The 24117-nt window shown below is 40.9% G+C and overlaps 1 protein-coding gene across 1 annotated transcript; it reads left to right on the forward strand.

Moving 5' to 3' along the window:
• The first annotated feature begins 3039 nt into the window (after positions 1-3039).
• Positions 3040-14423, forward strand: prdm11 (PR domain containing 11). The gene is made up of 7 exons (XM_042412272.1): positions 3040-3336; positions 5174-5251; positions 5736-5995; positions 6603-6670; positions 6865-7052; positions 9171-9677; positions 11067-14423. The coding sequence occupies exons 2-7, from the start codon at positions 5224-5226 to the stop codon at positions 13214-13216; spliced, it is 3201 nt and encodes a 1066-aa protein (XP_042268206.1). The 5' UTR covers positions 3040-3336; positions 5174-5223; the 3' UTR covers positions 13217-14423.
• The last annotated feature ends 9694 nt before the right edge of the window (positions 14424-24117 follow it).

Raw genomic sequence — 24117 nt, forward strand, 5'->3', positions numbered from 1 at the left:
TATTCTTCATGACACAGCCAGGTTTCAGTGAGACAAAATAAATCAATATGATGATCTGAAATTAAATCGTTTACTAAAACGGCTTTAGATGAAAGAGATCTAATGTTCAAGAGTCCACATTTAATTATCTTATTTTGTTGTACTATTGCAGTAGTGGTTTTAATTTTTACTAGATTTTCATGAATGACTCTTCTTTTGTTTACTTTGGATTTAATTGATTTATGTGGTCGGGGGACAGACACAGTCTCTATGTGGTTTTGGGTGGGTAACTGCTCTAATGGAAGCGCAGAGAAGCGTGTAGGACTGCAGCTCTGCCTCCTGGTCTCAACTCTGGGTTGTCATGGTTTTGGTTTTAATTTAAAGAGTTTATTTGAAGTGCAGCAGAAGCGCTGAGATGTCACTTCTGTAAGATTTGGTGACCCTTTTTTTTTCAATATTTATTAAGTTATAAATACAAGTTTCATACAAGTTATACGAATACATTCTGACTCAGTGTACAGATTACAACCAGATTACAACCAGATTACAACCATTTTGTTGTATTTAAAGCCAGAATATTTTCCCCTGTTCAAGTCACACTTACTCAACTTTTCCCCTCAATTTTAATAAGAAAATTAAAGCTGCAGGCAGCGTTGAACGCACCTTCGCACCCTTGTTGACGGGCATGTAGACGTCTCCAGACCTGGGCTGACAGGTCTGACTTTACAAACATGTAAAGTGTGGTGCAGACTGGAGCATTTACAATAAAGTTACAGCAACTTCCTCTGTCATGGCGAAACATTAAATCTCAACGGTGTGAGGATGAGAGTTTTCTGCAGGGTGAGACATGTCTGTCTCGCTCACACCATCAAAATTATGCAAGTTTTGGGCCCATTCACTTGAATTTCAATGAGTAAATTGAAAACTCTTGATGAGTTTGTGTGTAAAACAAATTAATTTAATTTTCATTAAGTAAAGACTTTTAACCCACATGACCTGGTGAAAGTGTGATTGACATGTGTACTGTCAGGTGTGTAGAGACAATAAGTAACTGCAGCTGGACACAGAAACATACTCATATATTTGAATGGAGAGTGTGAGTGAACCCACACCTTTTTGAACATTTACTGCTTCCACATAGTTTTAGATACAAACTTCATTTGAACTTTAAATGAGTCACGAGACTTTGACCTACAAATCTTGAATTTACATGTGTTTTCTATCCTTTAGTGGCGCAGTCCAAGGGCTTCTGTCACAAGCATGTAGATGTTGTCAGACCTGGGCTGACAGGTTGATACAGGTTTGAAAGTAGTCAGACTTATAGTTTAGACGTCAGAAGCTTCTGTTTGACACAAAGTTCATGCCCATAGATTGCCTCCCCTTTGGTTTTCATTGTAAGGTGTGATGTGGCACTGCAACTTTCAGGACTTATAAAATCTAAACTGTTCGAGTTATTACAAAGTTTTTAATATTTTTTATTCAGCACAGTGTCATAAGTCATGTTTTAAAGTTTGAAGCCGATACCATTAACGCTCTAGGAGGAGATAGCGTTTCTTGGGGGTCCAAAATTGGCGCAAAGTCGTACATTGATGGGCATATTGCAGACTTCCTGTTGGATTTAGGTCAGGGGTGTCAGTGGATGATTTGTAGGTCTTGATGAGACGAATAATTGAGTTTTGGTTTGATCTCTCTACGACCTTCCTACGGGCCGTGGCGGCCATTTTAGTTACATAGGTGGCGCTAGAGAGCACATTTTGGCACTTTAGGGGTTAATTTATACATTTAATCAAATTTTTCACCAGACCTGATGTGCATGCCAAATTTGGTGAGTTTTTGAGCATGTTTAGGGGTCAAATTAAGAGTTGAAGTGGTGTAATAATAAAGAAAGAAAGAAACACAAAATACAATAGTGTCTTCGGCCCTCTGGTGCTCCGGCCCTAAAAAAAAGAAAATGCATACAAGTGAACATATGTATATCCAGTCTCCTATTTTCCCCCAAAGTTCTGATACACAAATCTGTTTTCAGTTTTTGGACTTTTTCTCTAATCTTTGATTTTTGCTGAAATATTGGATCATTTGAACATTTATTGAAATGAAAGCATGTGAGAAGTTTAGAGGGAAAAATCACTATTTGGTGGAGCTGTTAACAACTCATAGACATGTGAAATGTGACCCCGACTACACACTGCTTTTTGTAAGACGTCAAAAGCCAAAAAGGTTGGAAACCACTGGTTTCATCTTTAACAATGTGTTGTATTTTAAAAGCTTGTTATATTATCCATTGTGTCAAATCTTCATCTGAAAAGTAACTAAAGCTGTCAAATAAATGTAGTGGAGTAGAAAGTACAATATTTCCCTCTGAAATGTAGAAAGTAGCATCACATGGAAATACTCAAGTAAAGTACAAGTACCTCAAACTGTACTACAGTACAGTACTTGAAGGCCCAGCAGCTCCTCTTCTTCTGAGGTGCAACAGACTCCCTGGAAACTGCTGCTCATCCTCCGGCTGCAGGATGAAAGCAGTCTGGAGACACCTGCAGACCGTCAGAACTGCTCAGTGGATCCAGAACCTGACAGACCTTCAGTCCAGTCCAGAGACCAGAGACTCTGTTGCAGCCCCCCTCAGGGCGCCCCCCCCCCCCCCCCCCCCCCCCCCCCCATCCCCATCCCCATCCCCATCCCCAAGTGCAATACACAACTGCAGCTAATACTAGTGCAATTTATTATATTTATATATATAAATACTATGTTTTTATGCCACTGAGTGGACCGCTGCCTAACTAAGTTTCTCTGTGTTTTAATATCAAATGACAAGAAAGCATCTATCAATCTATCTATCATCTATCTATCCATCTATCATCTATCAATCTATCATCTATCCATCATCTATTTATCTATCAATCATCTATTTATCTATCAATCATCTATTTATCTATCTACCCATCATCTATCTATGTATCTATGTATCTATCCTGAGTAAATGTACTTCGTTACTTTCCTCCCCCGCTGCGGTATCAGAGTTGTTTTTATTTGTTCTGGTGTTTGTGTTTGTGGAGATCAGCTGATGTTCAGGTCCCATCAAGCTTCTCTGCCTGTTTTATGACTTCAGGCTGAAATTCACACTGTTGACTTTAATTTTTGCGCAGTTGCTTTCTTCCGTCTTCCATGTCATTTCCTGTGATAAAAATGGTGGTCACAGCTCGGAGAGGCGACTGAGTCGCTGCAGAAATTAACGGGAAACTTTGCATCAGCGGGCAGCCGCGGAGCCAGCGGCCGGGGGTCGGTGCTCGGCGGCCGGGGCAGAGCAGAGCCTCACCCGGGACAGACGCGTGTGTCCCCGCTGCGTGTGAGCAGAAGGTGGGTCTGTGTCTGTCGGTAGCCACTGTGGCCAGTGAGTGAAAATGGCTTCCGAAAACTGCAGGCAGCTTGCCAGCAGCAGCCTGCAGAGGAGAAAGCGTGGCGCAGATGGAAACCTGCAGCTGCTCCTCCTCAAACCTGCAATCCCAGTTTACTGACCGCGATCCGGATCACCCGAGCAGCGCGGCGAGAACACCCGCTCCGTCTGCGCCGCTGTTTGTGTTTGTTTGCTTCACTGTTTGTTTGTGTTTGTTTCAGTGTTTGTTTGTTTGCTTCAGTGTTTCAGTTTGTTTGTTTGTGTTTGTTTCAGTGTTTGTTTGTTTCAGTGTTTCTGTTTGTTTGTTTGTGTTTGTTTCAGTGTTTGTTTATTTGCTTCAGTGTTTGTTTGTTTGTTTGCTTCAGTGTTTCAGTGTTTGTTTGTGTTTGTTTGTTTGTGTTTGTTTCAGTGTTTCAGTGTTTTCTAGCTGCGTGATGCAGACATGAGTTTCTGTTTGGTTTTGTTTTGTGTTTTGTTTACATACAAACAGCTGGATTATACTGACAGTAAAGATAAACAGCAGATCAATAATTGTTATTATCTGTGTGAGGAGCTTTCTGATATAAACCAACATCCCTGGAAATATACTTACATCTTATTTAATCTTATTATTCTGTCCTGTTTTAATATATTTTAATGTTTTGTTTACCACTTCTTAATGTGTACGTATATACAGTCAGTCGACAGGAAATTAATCAAATATTTTTATTATCGATTAATCGTTTTGAGTCTTTTTTTTTTATAAAGAAAAATATTTTTTAAGAAGTCCAGATTCTCTGATTCCAGCTTCTTAAATGTGAATATTTTCTGGTTTCTTGAGTCTCTGTGACAGTAAACTGAATAAAACAAGACATGTGAGGAAGTCTTCTTGGGCTTTAAAAACACTGATACACATTATAACTTTATAATAATAATAATAATAATAATAATAATAATAATAATAATAATAATAATAATAATAATAGAACCAGACTGATTGGGGCTTTTTGAAGCCTTGAATACTTGTTTTGATATTTGGGAGTTTAAAAAACAGATTTATTTGTTTTTTTTTATACAAACACTCAACATAAAGGCTTTTATAATCCCTGAAGTCAGTTTTTATGAACTTTGACCAACATAAACAGTGTTTATGATATTTTATTCTATGAATCAGCTGCTGGCAGATTCAGTCACTATATATATTATAATACTTTATTCTTCAAATTACCTTAATCTATGACAAACTTGTGTTTTTATTTTAAGAGTGCATTATTATTATTATTATTATTGTTATTATTATTTCTGACATTAATTACTGAATTGCATCAGTCGAATCGTTGAGAAGTCGCTTCGCTGCCTCAAGTGAAACCAGGTTTCTATGAGTTGATCCTCAGAAATGAATCCAGAGAGACCTGCTGGGTCGGACTGTGATATTTTTTAAATATGTATATATATTTTGGGGCATTTTATTAAAGGGACAGTGGAGAGATGACAGGAGTTGAAGGGAGAGAGTGATGGGTGGTGACACGCAACAGGGTCTGATGAGGTTAGATGGCATCGTCTAAACCAGTAGGCTCCCAGTAGCCGGACTGTGATATTTTTAAGAGAAAAGATTTTTTTACAGCAGATGTTGTAGCAGGAACAGAATCCGATGTGTTTAATAATATAACTGACATTAATTAGCTTTGTTCAGTGAGCCGAGCTCAGCAGAGACCTGCAGGAGGTCGTTATAGTTCCACCTGTGTCTCAGTGTTATTGATCTTTTATTGGTCGATACTGGTATGCTGCAAAGTTAACAGGTTTCATTGTGTTGTTCCTCAGAGGGCTGTGACGTGGACGACGTGCAGGTTTGCTACCAACATGGTTCCAACATGAGCGAGCAGTCGTTGGACCTCTGGTGTAAGATCTGACTTCACCTTCTTCTCTCGCATCAGTGAACAAGTTTACAGCTAACATGCTAGCTTAAAGGTGCACTATGTAAGATTTAGCCACCTGCTCCAAACAAATAGGGGGCCCCTCAAAGGGGGGTGGGAGGTCCAGCTGGAGGGGTCTGACCTCCTTGGACCATCACTGTGATGCCACGACTGGCTGGAGCTAGTTAGGGTTGCTAAGCTATGATCAGACATCTGATGTTCAGGGGAAGCAGCTAATTGCTGGTCTCTGTGGTGCAGCAGGTGTTTGCACCACCTGTAAGCCCCCAAAGTCCCCCCCCATACATACAGAACACCTGCAGAGAAATCAACTGAAACATTCACTTATATTCACCTAAAAACATCTGAAAGTAACAGACCAGACACCTTGTACACATCCTGTTCTATCACATATTATTCAGTCCTGAAATATGAAGTTGGCATTTTCATGAGATCAGCTCTTTGTCCTTCAGTCTGCGAGGAGTGCCAGGACTATTTCCAGAAGGAGTGTTCGTCTCACGGACCCCCGCTGTTTGTCCCTGACACACCGGCAGCCCCGGGGTCGGCCAACAGGGCGGCACTCACGGTCCCATCTGGCCTGGAGGTCTTCACCGAGGGGGACGAGGTGGATGTTCGCTGCCTGGATCCGAGCTTCCCCAGAGGGGCAGTGTTTGGTCCGTACGAGGGAGAGCTGGTGGCCAAGGACAAATCCTCCGGATTTTTCTCCTGGATAGTAAGTGACCAGTCCGAACCAGTAAAGAACCAGTCTGAACCAGCCTAGAACCAGTTTAAACCAGTCTGAACCAGTTTAGAATCAGTTTAAACCAGTCTGAACCAGTTTAGAATCAGTTTAAAACCAGTCTGAACCAGTTTAAAGTGGTTTTGAATCAGTTTAGAACCAGTATGAACCGGTTTAGAACCAGTCTGAACCGGTTTAGAACCAGTATGAACCAGTTTAGAACCAGTATGAACGGTTTAGAACTAGTTTAAAACCAGACTGAACCAATTTAAAGCGGTTTGAATCAGTTTAGAACTAGTCTGAACCAGTTTAGAACCAGTATGAACCAGTTTAGAACAAGTCTGAATGGTTTAGAACTAGTTTAAAACCAGACTGAACCAGTTTAAAGAGGTTTGAATCAGTTTAGAACCAGTCTGAACCGGTTTAGAACCAGTATGAGCCGGTTTAGAACCAGTCTGAACGGTTTAGAACTTGTTTAAAACCAGACTGAACCAGTTTAAAGAGGTTTGAATCAGTTTAGAACCAGTCTGAACCGGTTTAGAACCAGTCTGAACCGGTTTAGAACCAGTATCAACCAGTTTTCTGTCTGTTTTCCTTCCAGATTGTTGATTTTAACAACACGTATCAATCCATCGATGGCAGCGATGAGACCAAAGCCAACTGGATGAAGTAACGTTCTTTATTTCAATAAACAACAATAATAATCTTTATTTATAAAGCACATTTCTTTACAGGTTTACTGCACAAGTGAAAACAGGAACATTAAAACAAAACACAAGTAAAAGTGTAACTAAGTATAAGTAGAAACATCAGATAACACGGATCATTAAATCACAGTGTTTGACATCGACACGTGTTTGCAGGTTTGTGCGGACCTCGTCGGAGGAGAGCGACAGGAACTTGACGGCGTTTCAACACGGTAAAAACATCTACTTCAGAGTGTGCCGGGAGCTGGCGGCCGGAGAGAAGCTGAGGGTCTGGTACAGCGACGAATACATCCAACGACTTCACTGTGTTTCTCAGGAGAGCATCGACCGCAACCTGGACGCAGGTGAGGTGGACAGGAAGTTCACTTACAGAGGCAGGAAGTGGTTTAAAATCCAGTTTGGTGAAGCTGCAGCTGGTGATGAAGCAGTTCACTCTGTACTGTCCTCCACACCAACAGCATCCATGCATTTATTAGTTTGGAAAGTGAAACTGAAAATAGAAGTACAAACAGAATGCACCTGAATGAATTTAAATTAATAAAGAAGTAAAATAACATTAAACAGATGAGTTCATTTTATACAAAACTGACAAATTAAATCATTTTACTAAAGTAATAATCTAGAAAAATAAGTGTGTACAGTGAAGTGAAGCAGGAACAGATGACAAGGTCACATGACAAAATATAACCTGTCACCACCATTATATGTAGGGTTGACTATTTTCATTATTGATTAATCTGTTGATTATTTTCTGGATTAATCAATTAGTCATTTGGTCCATAAAATGTCAGAAAACTGAGACAAATGTTGATCGCTGTTTTCCAAAACTCAGATGTCTTATTTTGTCCTCAACCCAAAGACATTCAGTTTACTGTCAGAAAATATTAATTTAAGAAGCTGAATCACAGAATTGTGACATTTTCTTCTTAAAGAATGACTGAAAGTGATTAATCGATGATCAGAAAAGTTGGCGGTACATTTTCTGTCAATCGATTAATCCACTAATCGTTACAGCTCTAATTAAGATTCACCACATTTTTTCAGTAAGATTTTCTTGCTAAACAGATTTCTGTTGCTGATACATAAACAGTACAGATCAGTGAAAACCTGATGGCCCAGATCTCTCTGATGGTGAACTCTGACCTGCAGCTCGTTTTCCTCGTTATCAACAAACGTTGTTCAGGTTCGGTAAACGCTGTGTGGACGTCTCACTGCCTCTCAACACATCTCCAAATTGGTGACTTTTAGTGCGGCACAACTTCTGTTTGGCTTCTTATAGCTCACACATGCTGCTAATTATCATTCAAGCTAATATGACCCACCTCCGCTGTGTTTGCAGTTATGATTTAATTAGTTCAAAGATAAATCTCTTTTAATGAGGTCTTTTTGTTATTTTAACATTTCAAGTGCACTTCTATTTCATAAAAGTCAGTATTTGAATTACTGCTGTATTTGTAGACCAGTTAATACCTCACAATGAGCTCAGTTCTCCAGCAGATGGTGCTGCTGTCATACAGAGAGGTCTGTGTTATTTCAGGGGAAATCCACCTTAAAATAAATGTTTTCTAACTGGTCCCTCAGCAGAGAGACAGACTGTAGTGATGTGAAGGATGCGACTCACACATATCAAATACATATCAAATCTCTCCTGTGAGGATGATCAGAGCTGCTTAGATCAGGTAGATATATAGACATGATATTGACATGACACCTGCAACAATCCAACCAGACTGAATATAACTGAGTTGTTCCTTCTGTGCTGAAGCTGGTGAGACTAAAGAGGTCAGTATACTCCTTCAGACACACCTGTCGGACGATCGAATAGCTTCAGAAACCTCCTCCTCCAACACCTTTAAGACGAAGGATTTGGGAGATCTGTGTCCGATCATGTCTGTAACTTTTCAGCACCGATTATCCAACATTCAGCCTCACTTTGCACAGTGATTGGGCAGCTGCGTGGAGGTGACGCTGCACTCAGAACAAAAACAGTCCTGCAAGTCCAAACAATGCAAGGGGCTGCGGTGGGGGGAGCGTGTTGTTTAAGGTGCCAGTGAGACATGAAACACAATCCAGGAAGTGGAGTTGGAGCTACAGATTAATGTGTAAAGGTTTGTCTGACACTAAAACGCTGCACAGCTGTTTGTAAAACTCACAGAGAAGATTTTACAACTTTGGAAAGTTATTATGGCAGCAATTACCTCACGATTGCAGCAATGATTGATTGAGTTGTTGTGTGAGTTCATCCTCTCGAAATGAACGTGTAAACATGTGAGACGTAGCCATCAACAGGACAGTAAAGAGCCTAGACTGGCTTTCAGGTCTGATCTTTGAGTTGCCTGTTTGACCTCACTGGTTTGATCAGTGACCACTGAAGCCATGTGCTCAGTGTGATGATGGTCACTCTGGTCATCATTTGTCTTTGAGTTGCAGCTTTATATAATAAGAAATCTGTTTTGTTCCAGATTCGGGGAAGCCAGCAGTCCTGCCCAACATTCAGAGGGACTTTAAATCTCCCTGCCTGCAGTCAGCTCTGCAGGGCAAACCCAGCCCCAGTAAACAACCCAGCGAAGACGCAGACGGCCAGCCTCCTGCCAAGAGGAAGAAGATCGACCTCATCTTCAAAGACGTCCTGGAGGCTTCTCTGGAGGACTCCAGCAAGTCCAGGTCCCCGTCCTCCGTCCACACTGAGTGTAAAACACCACTTGGGTTGGGGTTTAACTCGTTTAACGTTCCTAACCTGAAGGTGGAGGAGAAAGAGGAGGAGAACCAGACCAGCGAGGAACCCTCTACCTCCTTCTGCCCCAACTGTGTCAAACTGAGGAGGAGGATCCTGGAGCTGGAGGAGGAGCTGTCCCGTCTCAGAGGAGAACAGGGGGACGGAGTCCGTCCATCAATGTCTGAACAGGTCCTGTCCCAACACGACCAGGCACCACCCCATCCTGAACAAGGCCCCATCGAAGACTTTCAAGGTAGGTTGAAACCAGATGATGGTAGGACTCACTGTTGAAGACTTTCTCTGACCAAGTACTGGATTTCTAACTCTTTGTTAGGATTTCAGTGTCTTTAAATTGTTAGATTTTCTTTAGTGATTGAACTATTATTGGAAATATACGCGATAGACTGGTAGTGAACACCTATATTGTTGCAGCTGGATATCCACAGTGGGACTCTGATTAAGGAGTTGACACGGAAGCAGATAATAGTTTTGCTATTCTATTTTATTTTATCTAGGCACTTGGAATGAGGCACAAGGTATATATGGGTGTGGTATCTGAAAATATTAGCAGAAATAAATAACCATGTATAATTTGACAAAGACATATATGTCTAAATAATTCCTAAATGAAATACTGCACTACCCTAATACAGATCTGGCATGAAGATGATCACTACTTTCTTTCCTTTAAACACAGCAATGTCAATATACATGAAACATCAGTCACATTAAGTTAGCTGCAACCCACCTCTTCCACTCTACCACATTTTCAGCCAGTATGCTATCTTAATGAGCCATTAATGGCGGAAACATTAGCTCGATCTCTCTATTACCATGCAGCACTGTGAGAATCCCACAGCCATCAGCTCCCCCTCCTGGACACACAGAGGCCAGTACATGAAGCTTCTGCAAGAATTCTGTACAACTAGTTTTCCTTGAATATTCATGTTTTTTGTTTGTCAGACACCAAAGTATTGGACAAATTAAAATATGACTAGTTGATGGTGCTAGAGGAAAAGTGAAAGGATCACCAAAGTCATTACATTTCATCATCTGAGGAACATAAATGTCTGAACCAAATATTATTGCAATCCATCAAGTATTTGTCAAGACGTTTCACTCAAAGCTACAAATGTCAACTGCATGCTGGCAAGAGATGAAAAGTCAGATCATCACCAAAGTCTTTAAGATTCATCGTCTAGGAACTTTGATTGTATGTACAAAATTTTGGAAATATTTAATTGGATAAGTGAAAATTCTGACTGGTTTGTGGTGCTACATGAAAACGATCACTGAACTCATCAAGATTTATCATCTAGGAACCAAGAACATCTGTACAAATATTCATGGCAATTGATCCAATAGTTTAGATTGTGACTTCGCTAACAGCCAAAAATATTAACCTCATGGTGGAGGAAAAGTCAGAGGATCACCAAAGTCAGTAGGATTCATCTTCTGGGGAAAGAGAATGTCTGAATAAAATGTCATCATAATTCATCATCATGTCACACCAGTAGAAGGACTATTGCTCACATAGTTATTTACATTACATGATGTGAAAAAATGCCAACATTATTTGATTTTAGTTTAACAAAAACGTATTTAAGCTGGTAGCAGAGGTTGATTGCGTTTGTCTTTGCAGGGATGGAGCCCTTGACACCCACTCAGGTGGTTCTGGATGAAGATGACCAGGACGTGGACTCAGCTGATGAGTCGATTGCTGCAGATCTCGTGATTTCTCCAGAGGACTCTTCGAAACTTTCGTCAGGAGGAGGTCGACGGATTCGTCGCTTCAAGCAGGAGTGGCTGAAAAAGTTCTGGTTCCTTCGCTACTCGCCGACCCTGAATGAGATGTGGTGCCACGTCTGCCGCCAGTACACCGTCCAGTCATCTCGCACCTCAGCCTTCATTATCGGCTCCAAGCAGTTTAAGATCCACACCATCAAGCTGCACAGCCAGAGCAACCTCCATAAGAAGTGTTTGCAGCTGTATAAGCTGCGCATGCATCCAGAAAAGACCGAAGAGATGTGCAAAAACATGATGCTGCTGTTCAACGCAGCGTATCACTTGGCCCTGGAGGGACGGCCATTCTCCGACCTCCGTCCACTGGCAGAGCTTTTAAAGAAGTGTGACCTCAAAGTGGTGGACCAGTATATGAATGAAGGAGACTGTCAGATCCTCATCCACCACATTGCCCGGGCTTTAAAAGAAGACCTGGCTGAGAAGATGCGTCTGTCTCCCTTCCTAAGCGTCATAATGGATGCACAAAATGACGACCTTTTCTCAGACATGGTGGCAGTTTACGTCCAGTTCAGTACCAATGAGGGCTCCACCAACACAGAGTTCCTGTCCCTGCAGAGACTGAGCATGGCCAGTGTGGACGGATATCTCCAGGCTATGGATCGAGCCTTCGGCGTCCTTGGCCTCAGGTTTCAGGACTTGCTGGTGGTTGGTTTGGGGGCAGACGGCACTAACATCTCCTCAGGAATGAGAGCGAACCTGTACATAGCTGTGCAAAAGACTTTTCCCTGGATCCTCTGTCTTCCCATCATGATCCATCGGCCTCACCTGGAGGTTCTAGATGCCATCAGCGGTAAAGAACTCTCCTGCCTGGAGGATCTGGAAAACAACCTCAAGCAGCTCCTCAGTTTCTACCGCTACTCCCCTCGCATGATGGCCGAGCTGCGATCCACTGCTCCAACACTGTCAGAGGAGACAGAGTTCCTAGGAGACATCAGAGCCATACGATGGATTATTGGAGAACCAAATGTCCTTAACGCACTCATCAAAGATTACCTGGAGGTAGTCGCCCACCTGAAGGAGATCAGCAGCCAGACACAGAGGGCTGATGCGGCTGCCATCGCTCTCACCCTCCTCCAGTTCCTCATGGACTATCAGTCAGTAAAGCTCATCTATTTCCTTCTGGACATCATAGCTGTTCTCTCTCGATTAGCTTTCACCTTCCAGGGAGAGTACCTGCTGGTGTCACAGGTGGAAGCCAAAATAGAGGATGCCATTCAGGAGATTGGCCAGTTGGTGGACTGCCCTGGAGAGTATCTGCAGGAGTTTGAAGAAAATTTCCGTGAAAGTTTCAACGGCGTTGCTCTGAAGAATCTGCGTGTTGCTGAATCCAAATTTCAGTCTATCCGAGAAAAGATCTGCAACAGGAGCCAAGGCATTCTGTCTCAGAGACTGGACCTGCAGAGCCGCTCATTCGCCAAAGCCTGCAAGGTCCTGGACCTGTCCACCTGGCCGCACAACCGGGAGGACCTAAAGGCCTACGGGGAGGAGGAAATCCAGATGATATTCAACCATCTGGAGTCGATTCCCTCAGCGGTCCAGGAGGGCTCCCAGGCCAGGGACAGCCTTGTGGTGGAATGGAAGGACCTGAAAGCAGACTACTACAGCATGAATGGTTTTAAAGAGGTCATCAGTCACATCTGCAGGTACAAGCAGCGTTTTCCTCTGCTCAGTCGGATTGTGCAGGTTGTCAGGGTCCTGCCCAGTTCCACGGCCTGCTGTGATAAAGGACGGGGGTCTCTACAAAAAATGTGTAAGAACAATCGCTCCCGGCTGACCCTGGAGCAGATGAACGACCTGCTGACTGTCGCAGTTAACGGACCGCCCATCACAAACTTTGACGGGAAGCGAGCGCTGGACGGCTGGTTTGAGGAGAAGTCTGGCAGCAGTTACTCTCTGTCAGCTGAGGTATTGAACAGGATGTCAGCTGCTGATCAGAAGTCCGTATTGCACAGCGTCGATGTTGACACAGAGTTCTACCCGGACATCTAACAGGAGAACCCAGGAGAACAGCAGTGATAGGCTGCCCCTAAAAAAAAGGAATATCTGTCTTAGGCCTCAAACATGCTCCACACAAGTACACAAATGCACAAGCAAAATTGATTTCACCTGTTTTACGGTTTTGAAAGTGTGTCACCTGAAGATTCCTAACACTATGCAAGTGTGAGATGCGTAGTGGACGCGCTATAGCATGACACAAGAGAAAGACCACCTTTCATTTGTGTGAAAGGTCAAAACAGTCCTGCTGAGCAGTTCAAGAAGTTGGAGTTGAACTTTGTCTCCTCTTCATTCAGATAAGAATTCTCCGTCCTTCCCCTGTAAGCGATTCAAAGGTCGCACATCGCATCTTCTGTGTTTCTTTTTTTCTTTCTTCTGTGCAGTTAATACAGCAGTACACATTCCATGTTTGTTTACTACTGTGGTCATAGAAACGTTCTCATTAGCTCTAACTAGCCTATATCAAATATGTCGACCAGAGTTGCACATCTGCACCGGCTGGGCCAGGTGCTGCCATTTGTGTTAGTATACTTGTGTGGAGCATTTTTGGAGCTTTAATCCACTTTTCCCCCTGTTGCTCTACTCCCAACTGTGGCATCTGCTGCCTCAGACTTTAACATGATAGGCCCAGCATATCCATTTATTTGTAGAAGTAAAATAAATCAGGGTGATTGCTACATTTGTGAGTTTTGCAGTCACAGAAGCACAGATTCTAAGTGGGCATTCAGACTGAAAAGTCCAGCAATTAAATAATGCACCAGGCTGTGGTAGTGTGGACAGTACCGGTGAAGATGAAAATACAATCAAGAAGGTCGGTTTATATAAAGTTTAAAGGCTGTCAGATTTGTAATACTGGGGCAGGATTTTATATGTTACCATGGCAACAATCATTTTGTCCTGATTGTCGAGTTTTATGCTGACAGCAGAATTATTCACGCTCAATGACCCTGCATTCTTTTACTGGAGCGATGACACTTTACTTTAACCTCCCTATTTAGCATTTATAAACGGTATATAAACTTAATAAGTGGTTTATAAGACACTATAATGTAGTTGTAAGAAGATATAAGGACATTTTACATTTATTAATGTATTTGTAAAAAATTCCTGTAAAGCAAAAGCTGGCGGAAAATCAGGGTAGTGTGTGTTGCTGTTGCTCGTGCAGCTAATCGGGTGACTAAAAAAATGTCTTACTTGCATTTCTGGTGAGAAAGCTCTGAAATGAAGCAGTGAGGAGGCGCCGCTCCTCTACACCATTAAGCAAACCTCTTTCTCAAAGAAATCCCAGTTCAGCTGAATATTGTGCTGAAACCTTCTTCCACTGATGAGCGTTGTCAAACAGAGGGCTTCTGACTGTCCCTGCTGGAATATAAAGCACTTATTATCTGAGTAAGTCAGTTTTACTCTGAGAACAATCAGTAAGTGTCAAACTAAATGTGCTATTAAGTGAATCTCTGCTTTAGCTTATTTGCTAACAGGATATTCAGTCATCTTGTGCCTGATAGAAACAAAGAAGCTGGAGAATAAGAATGTATAAAGGCTTCATATTTCTTTTAGAAATGCTTACAACCCTGCTTCACTGTATATATTCTATAAACTGTATATATTGTAAATGCTTTTCAGCCTGTTTTTAAGGAGAGTATTTTTCTCTTGAATCTGATGATTGTGCCATAATGATCGATGCAAGAACTGAAAGAAAAAGGTGCTATCCTGCTATGCCATAACTGTATTTTGCCATATTTGTTTAGATGTTTACTGCTACAAATATATTTTTAAGTTGTTCTGTTTCTCTGATGCATCAGCTTCTAGCAGGGTAACTACAGTCTTGGCCAAAGCTCAGGCTTCAAAATCCTTGACTCAAAACATATGTAAGCATGATGATACTCAACTGTTGCTTTTAGCATACACCTCGTATTTTATAATAGTAATAATTATTATTATTATATGCTAACATAAATGTATGATGGTGGGAATATCAGAGCTGACCTCAGCAGGCAGATGGTCACTTTTGCTTTATTTTTGTACAAAATTTTGGTAAAAAATTTGCTTTGTGCCCTTAAGCTAAAGGAATAGTTAGACATTTTGCGAGATAATATAAATTTGTTTTCTTTCCATGAGTTGGATATCAAACTCATGTCTGTGTGTTAAGAAAAGAGCTAGAGCCTGGAGCTTAGCTTAGCTTAGCTTAGTTTAGCTTAGCTTAGCTTAGCTTAGCTTAGCTTAGCTTGGCATAAAGGTTTGAAAGAGGAGAAGCAGCAGGGCTGAATCTGTCCAAAGTTTTTTTTTAAAATGCATTTCTATTTGCATACAGATTAATCAAGCGAGAAACAGTGATAATTAGTTGAACTTTTGGCAGAGCCATGCTAGCTGCTTCCAGTCTTATGCTAAGCTAAGCTAATGGCCTCCTGGCTCTAGCTCCATACTTTGCACACGGACATGAGAGTGGTATCAGTGTTCTTTTGGGAAATATGTGACTAAGCATAACTTTCCCAAAACATGGAACTACTTCATAAAGATCTCTACATGGTTAGCTTCAAGCTATCAAATCTCTTCCTTTCATATCACTGAAAGATAAAACCTGTATGCCTTTTGTTTTTATTAGCATATTGTGCATGTATGTATTGTATGCATGCAGTTTTTACTGTATAAAATGGTCATGGTTTTGAAAGCATTATGTTTGTGTGCAGGATGCTGCCTGGACTGTTTCTGGTCATATCTTCTATGTGACGTACGGTTGATGAGCTGGGTGATGACTTAAGTGTTTTTCTCCAGAATTCATAAAGAGACTGTTGGTTTGATCACATTTCAGTTCTATTGCTACGGTTTCAATCCAAAAACATTTGACTTATTTTGTACTCTGCCTTATACATGTTTAACGGCTAGTCGCCTTTATACTGATGTTTGGCTGATTGTAATGTGACTCCACAGCTGGATGGAGTTTTAAGGCTTTAAGTTGTTAATGTTTGCTGTTTGCTGAACTGTGAGATTTTCACTGCTGGAGTTTGATTTGAGTTTCTTTCAGAGCCCGGGAGGGGCCACGGAGAAAAAAATAATTCATTTGTTACATTACATTACATTTCATTTAGCAGACGCTTTTATCCAAAGCGACGTACATATGAGACTGAGACAACACAAGCAGGATCTAGTCAGGAGACAACAACACAAGTAAGTGCCATGAAGCTTAAGTTTGGGCCCGATAGGAGGTAGATGCCAACAGGCAGTGCAACAAGGCAAGTCAACGTTAGTTTTGTCATTTATGTTCTTGATTTAACAGAATTCAGCCTCACACCATCCTCTAGTCCTGCGTACATCCACACTGTGGATCTCTTGGATTTCATAAGGTTTTATTTTGAACTTGGGCTCAGATATTTGGATTTACTTTAAGCACAACACTGTGTTATCTCTGAGATCCTTTAAACGTGTTCTACTGGATAACTTTTTTCCATAAACTTTCATGTTCCTGCAGACGTCGTCCAGCTTCAGGGTTCTGGACATGCACATTTTATATCATATACAGCATATACATGTATATGATGTATTATATTGTCTTAGTACATCCATGGTTGTGGAGTGCTTTCTGGCTGCCTTGGATCCAGCTTGGATCAGTAACTGATGTTACAGGGAAACGTCGTCAAACAGGCAAAGTAGTGAAATCGGGAGCACAAATTAGTTTTGGGTTTTTTTTTTTCTCCGTGGCCCCTTCCCTCTGTAGATTCTGGTTACACATGAACCAAAAGAAATGTGTGGTTACTTGATTTCTCTGTTCACTGTTTGTTTCTGTTTAATACGCTTTAAAAATACATTTTAAAAGACAATTTAGCTGCAGTCATTTTGTCAGCCATCTTAAAGATGTTAGATCTTAAAGGGCTTCATCTCAGTTCATTGATGAGCATATCATCTCTTTTCAAAGATATTCACTTGACACTGAAATTATTATGCAGTTTACAGTGATAGATCTGATTATTAGCATGTTCCTGCATTGTTGAGTCCAACATGACACAAAACACAACAAAACTTCCAAACAGGAATACATTCATTCACATAGGATAGGAAATAATAAGTAAAACCACAAAACAAACATGTTTATAAAAAAAAAATGCTTACAGTAGTCTTTGTAACCAGAAATATCCAGTATGCTAACCTAGCTAATATTATTTGGTCATTTAGGCTAATGTTATTGGCGTAGCATGCTATAATTTGGGGTTATGTTGTGTTATGTTTATAAAATGTAATTTAAAATATCTCACTAACATGCAGAACATATTTAAAATGGCTTCTTTTACACTCTTCAGCCTAAACAGGTTGTCTATTAGCAAGTTAACGTTAGTTTTGTCAGTTAGACTGCTAAGTTAGCGACGCAGCAGCTACACCTGGCAGTTACTGGGTCTAAATGTTTAGTAACAACCAACCTCTGCGTAAGAACTAGTTTGTGATGCAACAATTTAATTTAGAAATGCGTAAATGTCCACTTAGTAAAGACTTAGGCTATAATTAACACTACATCTAAACTGGCGAAATTGTTTTCGAGCTATGCTATGCTATGCTAGCTACATTTAACTCTAAACAAGCTAAGCTAAACTAGAAAATAAAGAGAACAACACTCGCATGAAGCCATCCACCATTGTTGTTATTGTCGTGTTTCTTCTTCTTCTTCCAATGAAACATGGATCTGCCACCATCTGTTCTGTCAGCGATCGGTCAGCGTTTCCACAAAACTCAAAACGCAGGAACAAAATGGAAAGACGTGTTTCCAATTTAGTCTGCTCAGGGCCCAGACAGACAGAGCACTTGATGCACCTTTTTTATTGTTGCTAGGCAACTACCAAATAATGATAACAATAATAAAAATAATAATAAAGTTAATTCATATAGCACTTACCAAAGCCAGAGATTACAAAGTGGTTCACAAGGACAAAAATGACAAAGCAAAAAAAAACAAACATGCAAATTCCTCAAAATTAAGGAAATAAGGAAAGAAAATACAGAAGCAAAACAACAGAAATACAAAAACAATAAGAAATGTAAAAATATATTTAAAACAGACTATTTAAACACTAATTTAGAGACTAATTTTGCAAGTCTGAGTTCATCGGGCAGGTTGTTCCAAAGTCGAGGTTCCTTCAGTCTGACACCAGATCTTTGTTTCACAAAGTGGGATTAGTGAAAACTCTTGTTATGCCTGAGATGAGGGAAACTAAGAGCTAATTTAAAGATGTCATATTATACCTCTTTTCCACTAGTGAACACAGTGAACACAGTTCCCTGAGGCCTTAATAAAATGTATCTGATATGTTTTGGTCAAATACCACAAGGATCAAAGTTCAGAACGGCCGGTTTGAGTGTAAATAAACTTAGATTTTGCTGTTATTTAATTGCAATAAACAGATCAAAAGGATGCCGAAATAACTACATCATGATGTCGATTTGTAAAAAGTCTGGATTCATCCTTCGTCAGGTCAAAATACTGATAAAATGTTTGTTTTCTGAACGGAGCTCATCCGTCGTCGTCACCACCTCCAGAAGGCCCCGCCTCTCAATCCATCCGATTGGACAAAAATGCAAATGACGCTGCTGAAGTCGAGTTGAAGTTTTTTTCAACATAGAGCAGAAAAACACGAGGCGCTCAGCGATGCAAAAGCAGCAAAAAGCTTCACTCTCATTGAAAACAATGAAAGGCTGCTGAACGGCGCTCTGTCCGATCAGGGTCTTAGTGCGGACAAGGTCTCAGCTGCCTGAGGAGGAAGAGTTGGTGCGACCAGCTCCAGGAGAGCGACGGCTGAGTTGTTGAGTTGGGTGATAGATGATTATTGATTTGTTTTGTAACATTATATGATCTTCTTCATTCTCTTTTTTACCTATAAAATGAAATAAAATCTAAGCTGCCTACATCAACAGAGCTGCGGACTGTCTGCACGGCACGTTAGACGGAAGGTTTCAAGAAGCCTTAAAGACATGTGTGCAGGATTTAAAACTCGCAAAACACATGGAAGGTCCTCTCTAGAGCCACTGTTTGGTTTGTGCCTTCTGGGCTACTGTAGAAACATGGCGGCTGTAAAGCTCTCTAATCAACACATATCTGGTTTATTTAATCTGATTAAACAAAGAAATGTGTCAGACTCGGGGAGGCAGGAGTGGACCCAAACGCAGAGGCCGGAATGCAGATATGATGAAAAACTCCTTTAATTGTGATGTCATGAACAGGCAAAGCAGAGCTGAACAGAACTAGCAGAAGAAACAACACAAAACGATCCAACAAAGACTGAACAGAAAACCAGAACTTAAAGAAACTGAACTAACGAGGAGATGAGGTGCAGGTGGGGAGATGGGTGGAGAACTCAAGAGAGGGGAATGAACATACAGGGAGCTGATTGGCTGAGGACACACAGGGAGCGGGGCAGGGCTGACGAGGCTAACACAAGGCAGGTGTGGAGGAGCACATGAACACACAAGGGAAACAGAACAAAAACCCAGAAAACAAACTCAATGCCATCTACACTAACCCATCCAAAACCAACCACAAACACAAACCCAACAAACCAATGATGCAGTCCTCCAAAACCCACCACCCAAATCATACAAGAAAACCCTTATGAACCGAGAGACTTAACAGACGTGCAAAACCAGGAGACCCCACAGAACACAACATAAGACCAAAAAAACACCCAAAGTCCAGGCAAGATGTGACAGAAATGTAAAAATGTGGTTTTAGTGGAGTTGCAGCTTCCTGAAGACCAAAACCTGTTCTAGAGCAGGTGGATGAATCACAACCTGTCATTTTTGTATTCCAGTTTTTGTACGAATGAAACAAATAAAATACAGCGTGTTAATTAGTGAGCTTTAGACACGTTCACAAAGTCTCAGGGTTTGATGTCAGTGTTGAAGAGTTGAACTACTCCGTTCATACAGTATCATACAGTCTGTAGAGGAACCCAGTGGGAGGTGAAGGGAGTCAGGAAGTGAACCCCCCGGCTCCATCAGAGGTCAGAGGTGACAGTCTGAGCTGTTAGCTTTATGCATCAAAAGAAAAAACAGTTTGTCTCTTGTTATTCTGCCAAGAAGGATGTGACGGTCTCCAAGAGACCGAGTGTGAGAAGATTTTCATCCGAGAACAAACAAACTCCTGCCAAGTTTAACAGACACTTGGACTGAATCCATAGAAAAGGACGGAAACGTGTCCAGTTGAGCAGAAGGGTCAACTTGCAAAAAACACAAAGGAGGTCAGGAAGAGATGTGACACCCCCCATAACGCTCCGAATAGTTTCACGAAAGAGGAGCCAAAACTGCTTTTCAGATTCACTTTTACACAGCTGAGTGTGAGCTGTTTCAGCAGTGATCTGTCGGAGCGAACGGCTGATGGTGAAACTGTGACCTCTTTGTTTAACGGAGCTGAATGAAATGATCTTTGTCTGCAGGCGCCTGCTAACGTGTTGCTAACCGGTCTGCAGCTGCCTGGAGACTGACATCACCTGCTGCACTGACTCTTCGTTCACACTCACACGCATGTATTCACGTAACAGGTTTATATTTCACCAATAATCCTTTTTATTCTTTCCATTATTCCTCATGTGTTTATTTGTTTCTAACGGAGCCCTTAAAGTCCCGAGAGGCAAAACAACAAGATGATTTTCTATCAGTTCATTTGTGAAACCTTTAACCTTTTATTAAGTCTCTAAACATCCTGATGGTTTATTACACAGAGCTCATCCAGAGTCACTGCAGAAACATTCAATGTGATGTTTTACCTTTTTGTCTTCTAGCTTCACCCAAAAGAAGATTTAGTAAAAAAGTTATCAGGTGTTATAAATAGTAAACAATTGATTAATGGTCAAAAACACAAAACAAAACAAAAGCATAAAAGCTGAGAGATACAGAAACAGGGTTGAGTAATTGAAAGGAAGGATGTGTGATGATGATATCGTTCAAAGGAAGAGCTGGCGAAGTTCCTATTTTGTAGACGTTTATTAGACGATGGCCATCGGGTCCATTCCATGTACAAAGATGGTCTGGGCACCGTACCCCTGTCGATGCATAGCTTATATGGGGTTACACATCTGTATCTTATCACATGAATAACATAGGTTTTCCATGGGCACTAGGTCAGTTGGGAGCCATCCATCATGTAATTGACAGCTGCCTCACAACATATTATGTGTCACAACAACCCACATCTGGACCAGTTCCAAACTTGACCATGGATCCATTGTTTGTATTTCTAAGGTCCCCCCGAAGGGCTATACCATATTACCTAAGGTGACATGCAGACTCTGGAATGTTTATGTCACATGTCCAACACCCAAAATCAGTAAAGTACATAGGGTCAGATAAAATCATACTAACAGTAATTATTTATATACCAAAACTCTTAACTAAGGTAAAAACATCCTAAAGCCCTAAAAGGCGTATTAATAGAGAACGAGGGGACAAAGTAAACCATGGTGTCAGTATCTGTCTTTATTTATCAGATTCATTCTCTGCTGTGAACTGTGCAAAAGTGAAGTAGTTTAAAATGGAAAACTAATGTTTGGACAAAAGGCCTCCATCAGCTTCAGACAGCAGCTGGATGCAGGAACAACAGTGTCTTCTCTGTGTGCAGCAGCTGACCGTCGTCCCGTCTGTCACACCCTGGAACTGATAGATGACAACACAAACACATCCAGACCAAACCAAACCCTTTCACTAACACACTCTGAAAACACTCTGCAAACCACAAGTCTATTTAAACTTATATTCAACATGTTTGAGATCGATAGAATGACACCAGAAGTAGCAGTGATGAAAACACTGAAATTAGTTTAGAAGGTCTTAAAAAGCCGTTTCTGTTCAACAAGTAAACACAGCAGCTATCTACTGTAATGGGAAATTGCTGATCACTCAATAAACACACAAAGAGAGCATTGTCAGGTTATGAAATAATGTGATCAAATAATACAATCAGAAGTATAATGCATCATAGTTCTGGAGACAAAGATACCACCTAGATATCTTTTCTTTGTCTGAAAGGTTAACCAGTCCCTTAAATACTGCTCGTACAGAATTTAAGACATCTGTTTACTAACCTTACAGGTCAGCAACCCTCAGATAGAAACATAAGTCAAAAGTTCAGCTAACCTAGGAACAGTCTTTCTTCACGACCATATATGACAGTACATAAGCACCAAGTAGCATCACAAAATAACATTACTACTATATTAAATCAAGGACAAACCACACTATCCTCTAAAGCTTATCAGTTTTACACATAAACATCTACATAACTACAGGTTATCTTATCACTGGCTCAGGTAAAGGTATAACAGAATAAACTTAACTGTTAGACACACAACTGCCTCATCTTACACAGCAAAGAACTAAGTTTAGAATAGACACAGCACACACACTAACACTAAACTGAACTTAAACACTGTCTGAAACATGTATGATATATTGAGGAAATACATCAAATGATAACCTGTTATTCGGTTTTCTTTTACACTACTCATAATGTGATGATTTTAGCAAAAACTTAAATGAATTAATCATTTTCAATCAATTAATCCATCCATCAGTTTCCTGGTTGGATCAATTAGATTATGTCATCAGGAATTATTGATATATTCATGTAAAGCACTAAAAAATGTGATACAATGATAAATAATGAAGCCGTATCGTCCCGGCTGGTTTCCATCATCCTTTCAAACTTCAGTCAACGTTTTTTATGCAAATTTAAAATTAGCATAAAAACAAGTGGATAGAAAAGCAGCGACTGTTCCAGAGACGCTTCTTTTATTCCTCATATGTTTCTATAATAATGTCTGATGTGTCAGTGTGTAACGTGTTGGTGATGAACCTACAGTGAATCATCAGTGACTCTGCAGCTCCTCTCGGCTTTACGGAGCTTTGTAGTGAGTTTCAGCTCATTGTTTATCTGTTCTGCTGTAACTTTACTGTTCTGGTTCACTCTCAGCGTCTCATAGCGTCGTTTTCAGAGTAAAAGCTGTAAAAAGCTGCTGAACACTACCTGCTAACAGTTAGCTGTAGACTAGCTGGTGAACATAGTGGAGCATTTAGCAGCTAAAGAGCCAGATATTTCCCTCAGGAGCTGGTGGAGACCAAAAACAGAGCTAAAAGAGAAACACGACTCCACATGAATGATAATGTTGCTCCGTAACTGCTGGATGTGGAAATAAGCAACTGTTTGCTAACATGTTAGCCACAAGTACTTTATAAGCTGATAATATGACAGAAGTAGTTTTTACAGACTATTCTGCTGAAAACAAGTTCAGGCAGCTTTAACCAGATTGAAACTATGAAGGACCAAGACTAGAACCCTGAGGAACCCCACATGTGATTATTGACATTATCAATGGGAGGATCATGTTGCTCCGTAACTGCTGGATGTGGAAATAAACAACTGTTTGCTAACATGTTCAACATATCAGGAGGTCGAGCAGGTCGTCCACTAATCGGAACCTGTTGAAGTGTCCTCGGGCAAAATACTGAACCTCAAACTGCTGTGAATGTGTGAACAAGCACCTTGCACGGCAGCCTGCTGTCAGTGTGTGTGTGTGAATGTGGCCTGTAGTGTAAAAGTGCTTTGAGTAGTGCAGCCCAGTTACCAGTTTACCATCAACTTCAAGCTGATGAAAACTAAACATCAGTTCATGCAGGTTGAACCGTCTGACGATACAAACGTTGGAGTAAAGTCACTAATCTGTCAGTTGATAGAAGATTAAAGCTGTTATCTAGAATTGTAAATGTCCAGCTCAGCGGTCACTGTGGCAGAATATAATGAAAGTCTGTTTTCTCAACCTTCAGCAGAGCACAGAAACTTCAATTTGACACCAAAACAAGTAAAAGTTGTAGTTGTGAGTTTTTAACCCGAGACCGCCGTCTCCTCTGTGGGAGAGACTGGCGTT

Source organism: Thunnus maccoyii, chromosome 5 (assembly GCF_910596095.1).
Source record: "Thunnus maccoyii chromosome 5, fThuMac1.1, whole genome shotgun sequence".
In the NCBI taxonomy this organism is placed as follows: Eukaryota; Metazoa; Chordata; class Actinopteri; order Scombriformes; family Scombridae; genus Thunnus; species Thunnus maccoyii.

What these genes read in the sequence shown, in the direction of transcription:
- prdm11 (XM_042412272.1), top strand. Translation starts at nt 5,224, where the DNA reads ATGAGCGAGCAGTCGTTGGACCTCTGGT. An exon ending in GCAGTCGTTGGACCTCTGGT is followed by an intron (nt 5,252 to 5,735) that starts GTAAGATCTGAC and finishes TTTGTCCTTCAG; the next exon opens with TCTGCGAGGAGTGCCAGGAC. An exon ending in CCCCATCGAAGACTTTCAAG is followed by an intron (nt 9,678 to 11,066) that starts GTAGGTTGAAAC and finishes TTGTCTTTGCAG; the next exon opens with GGATGGAGCCCTTGACACCC.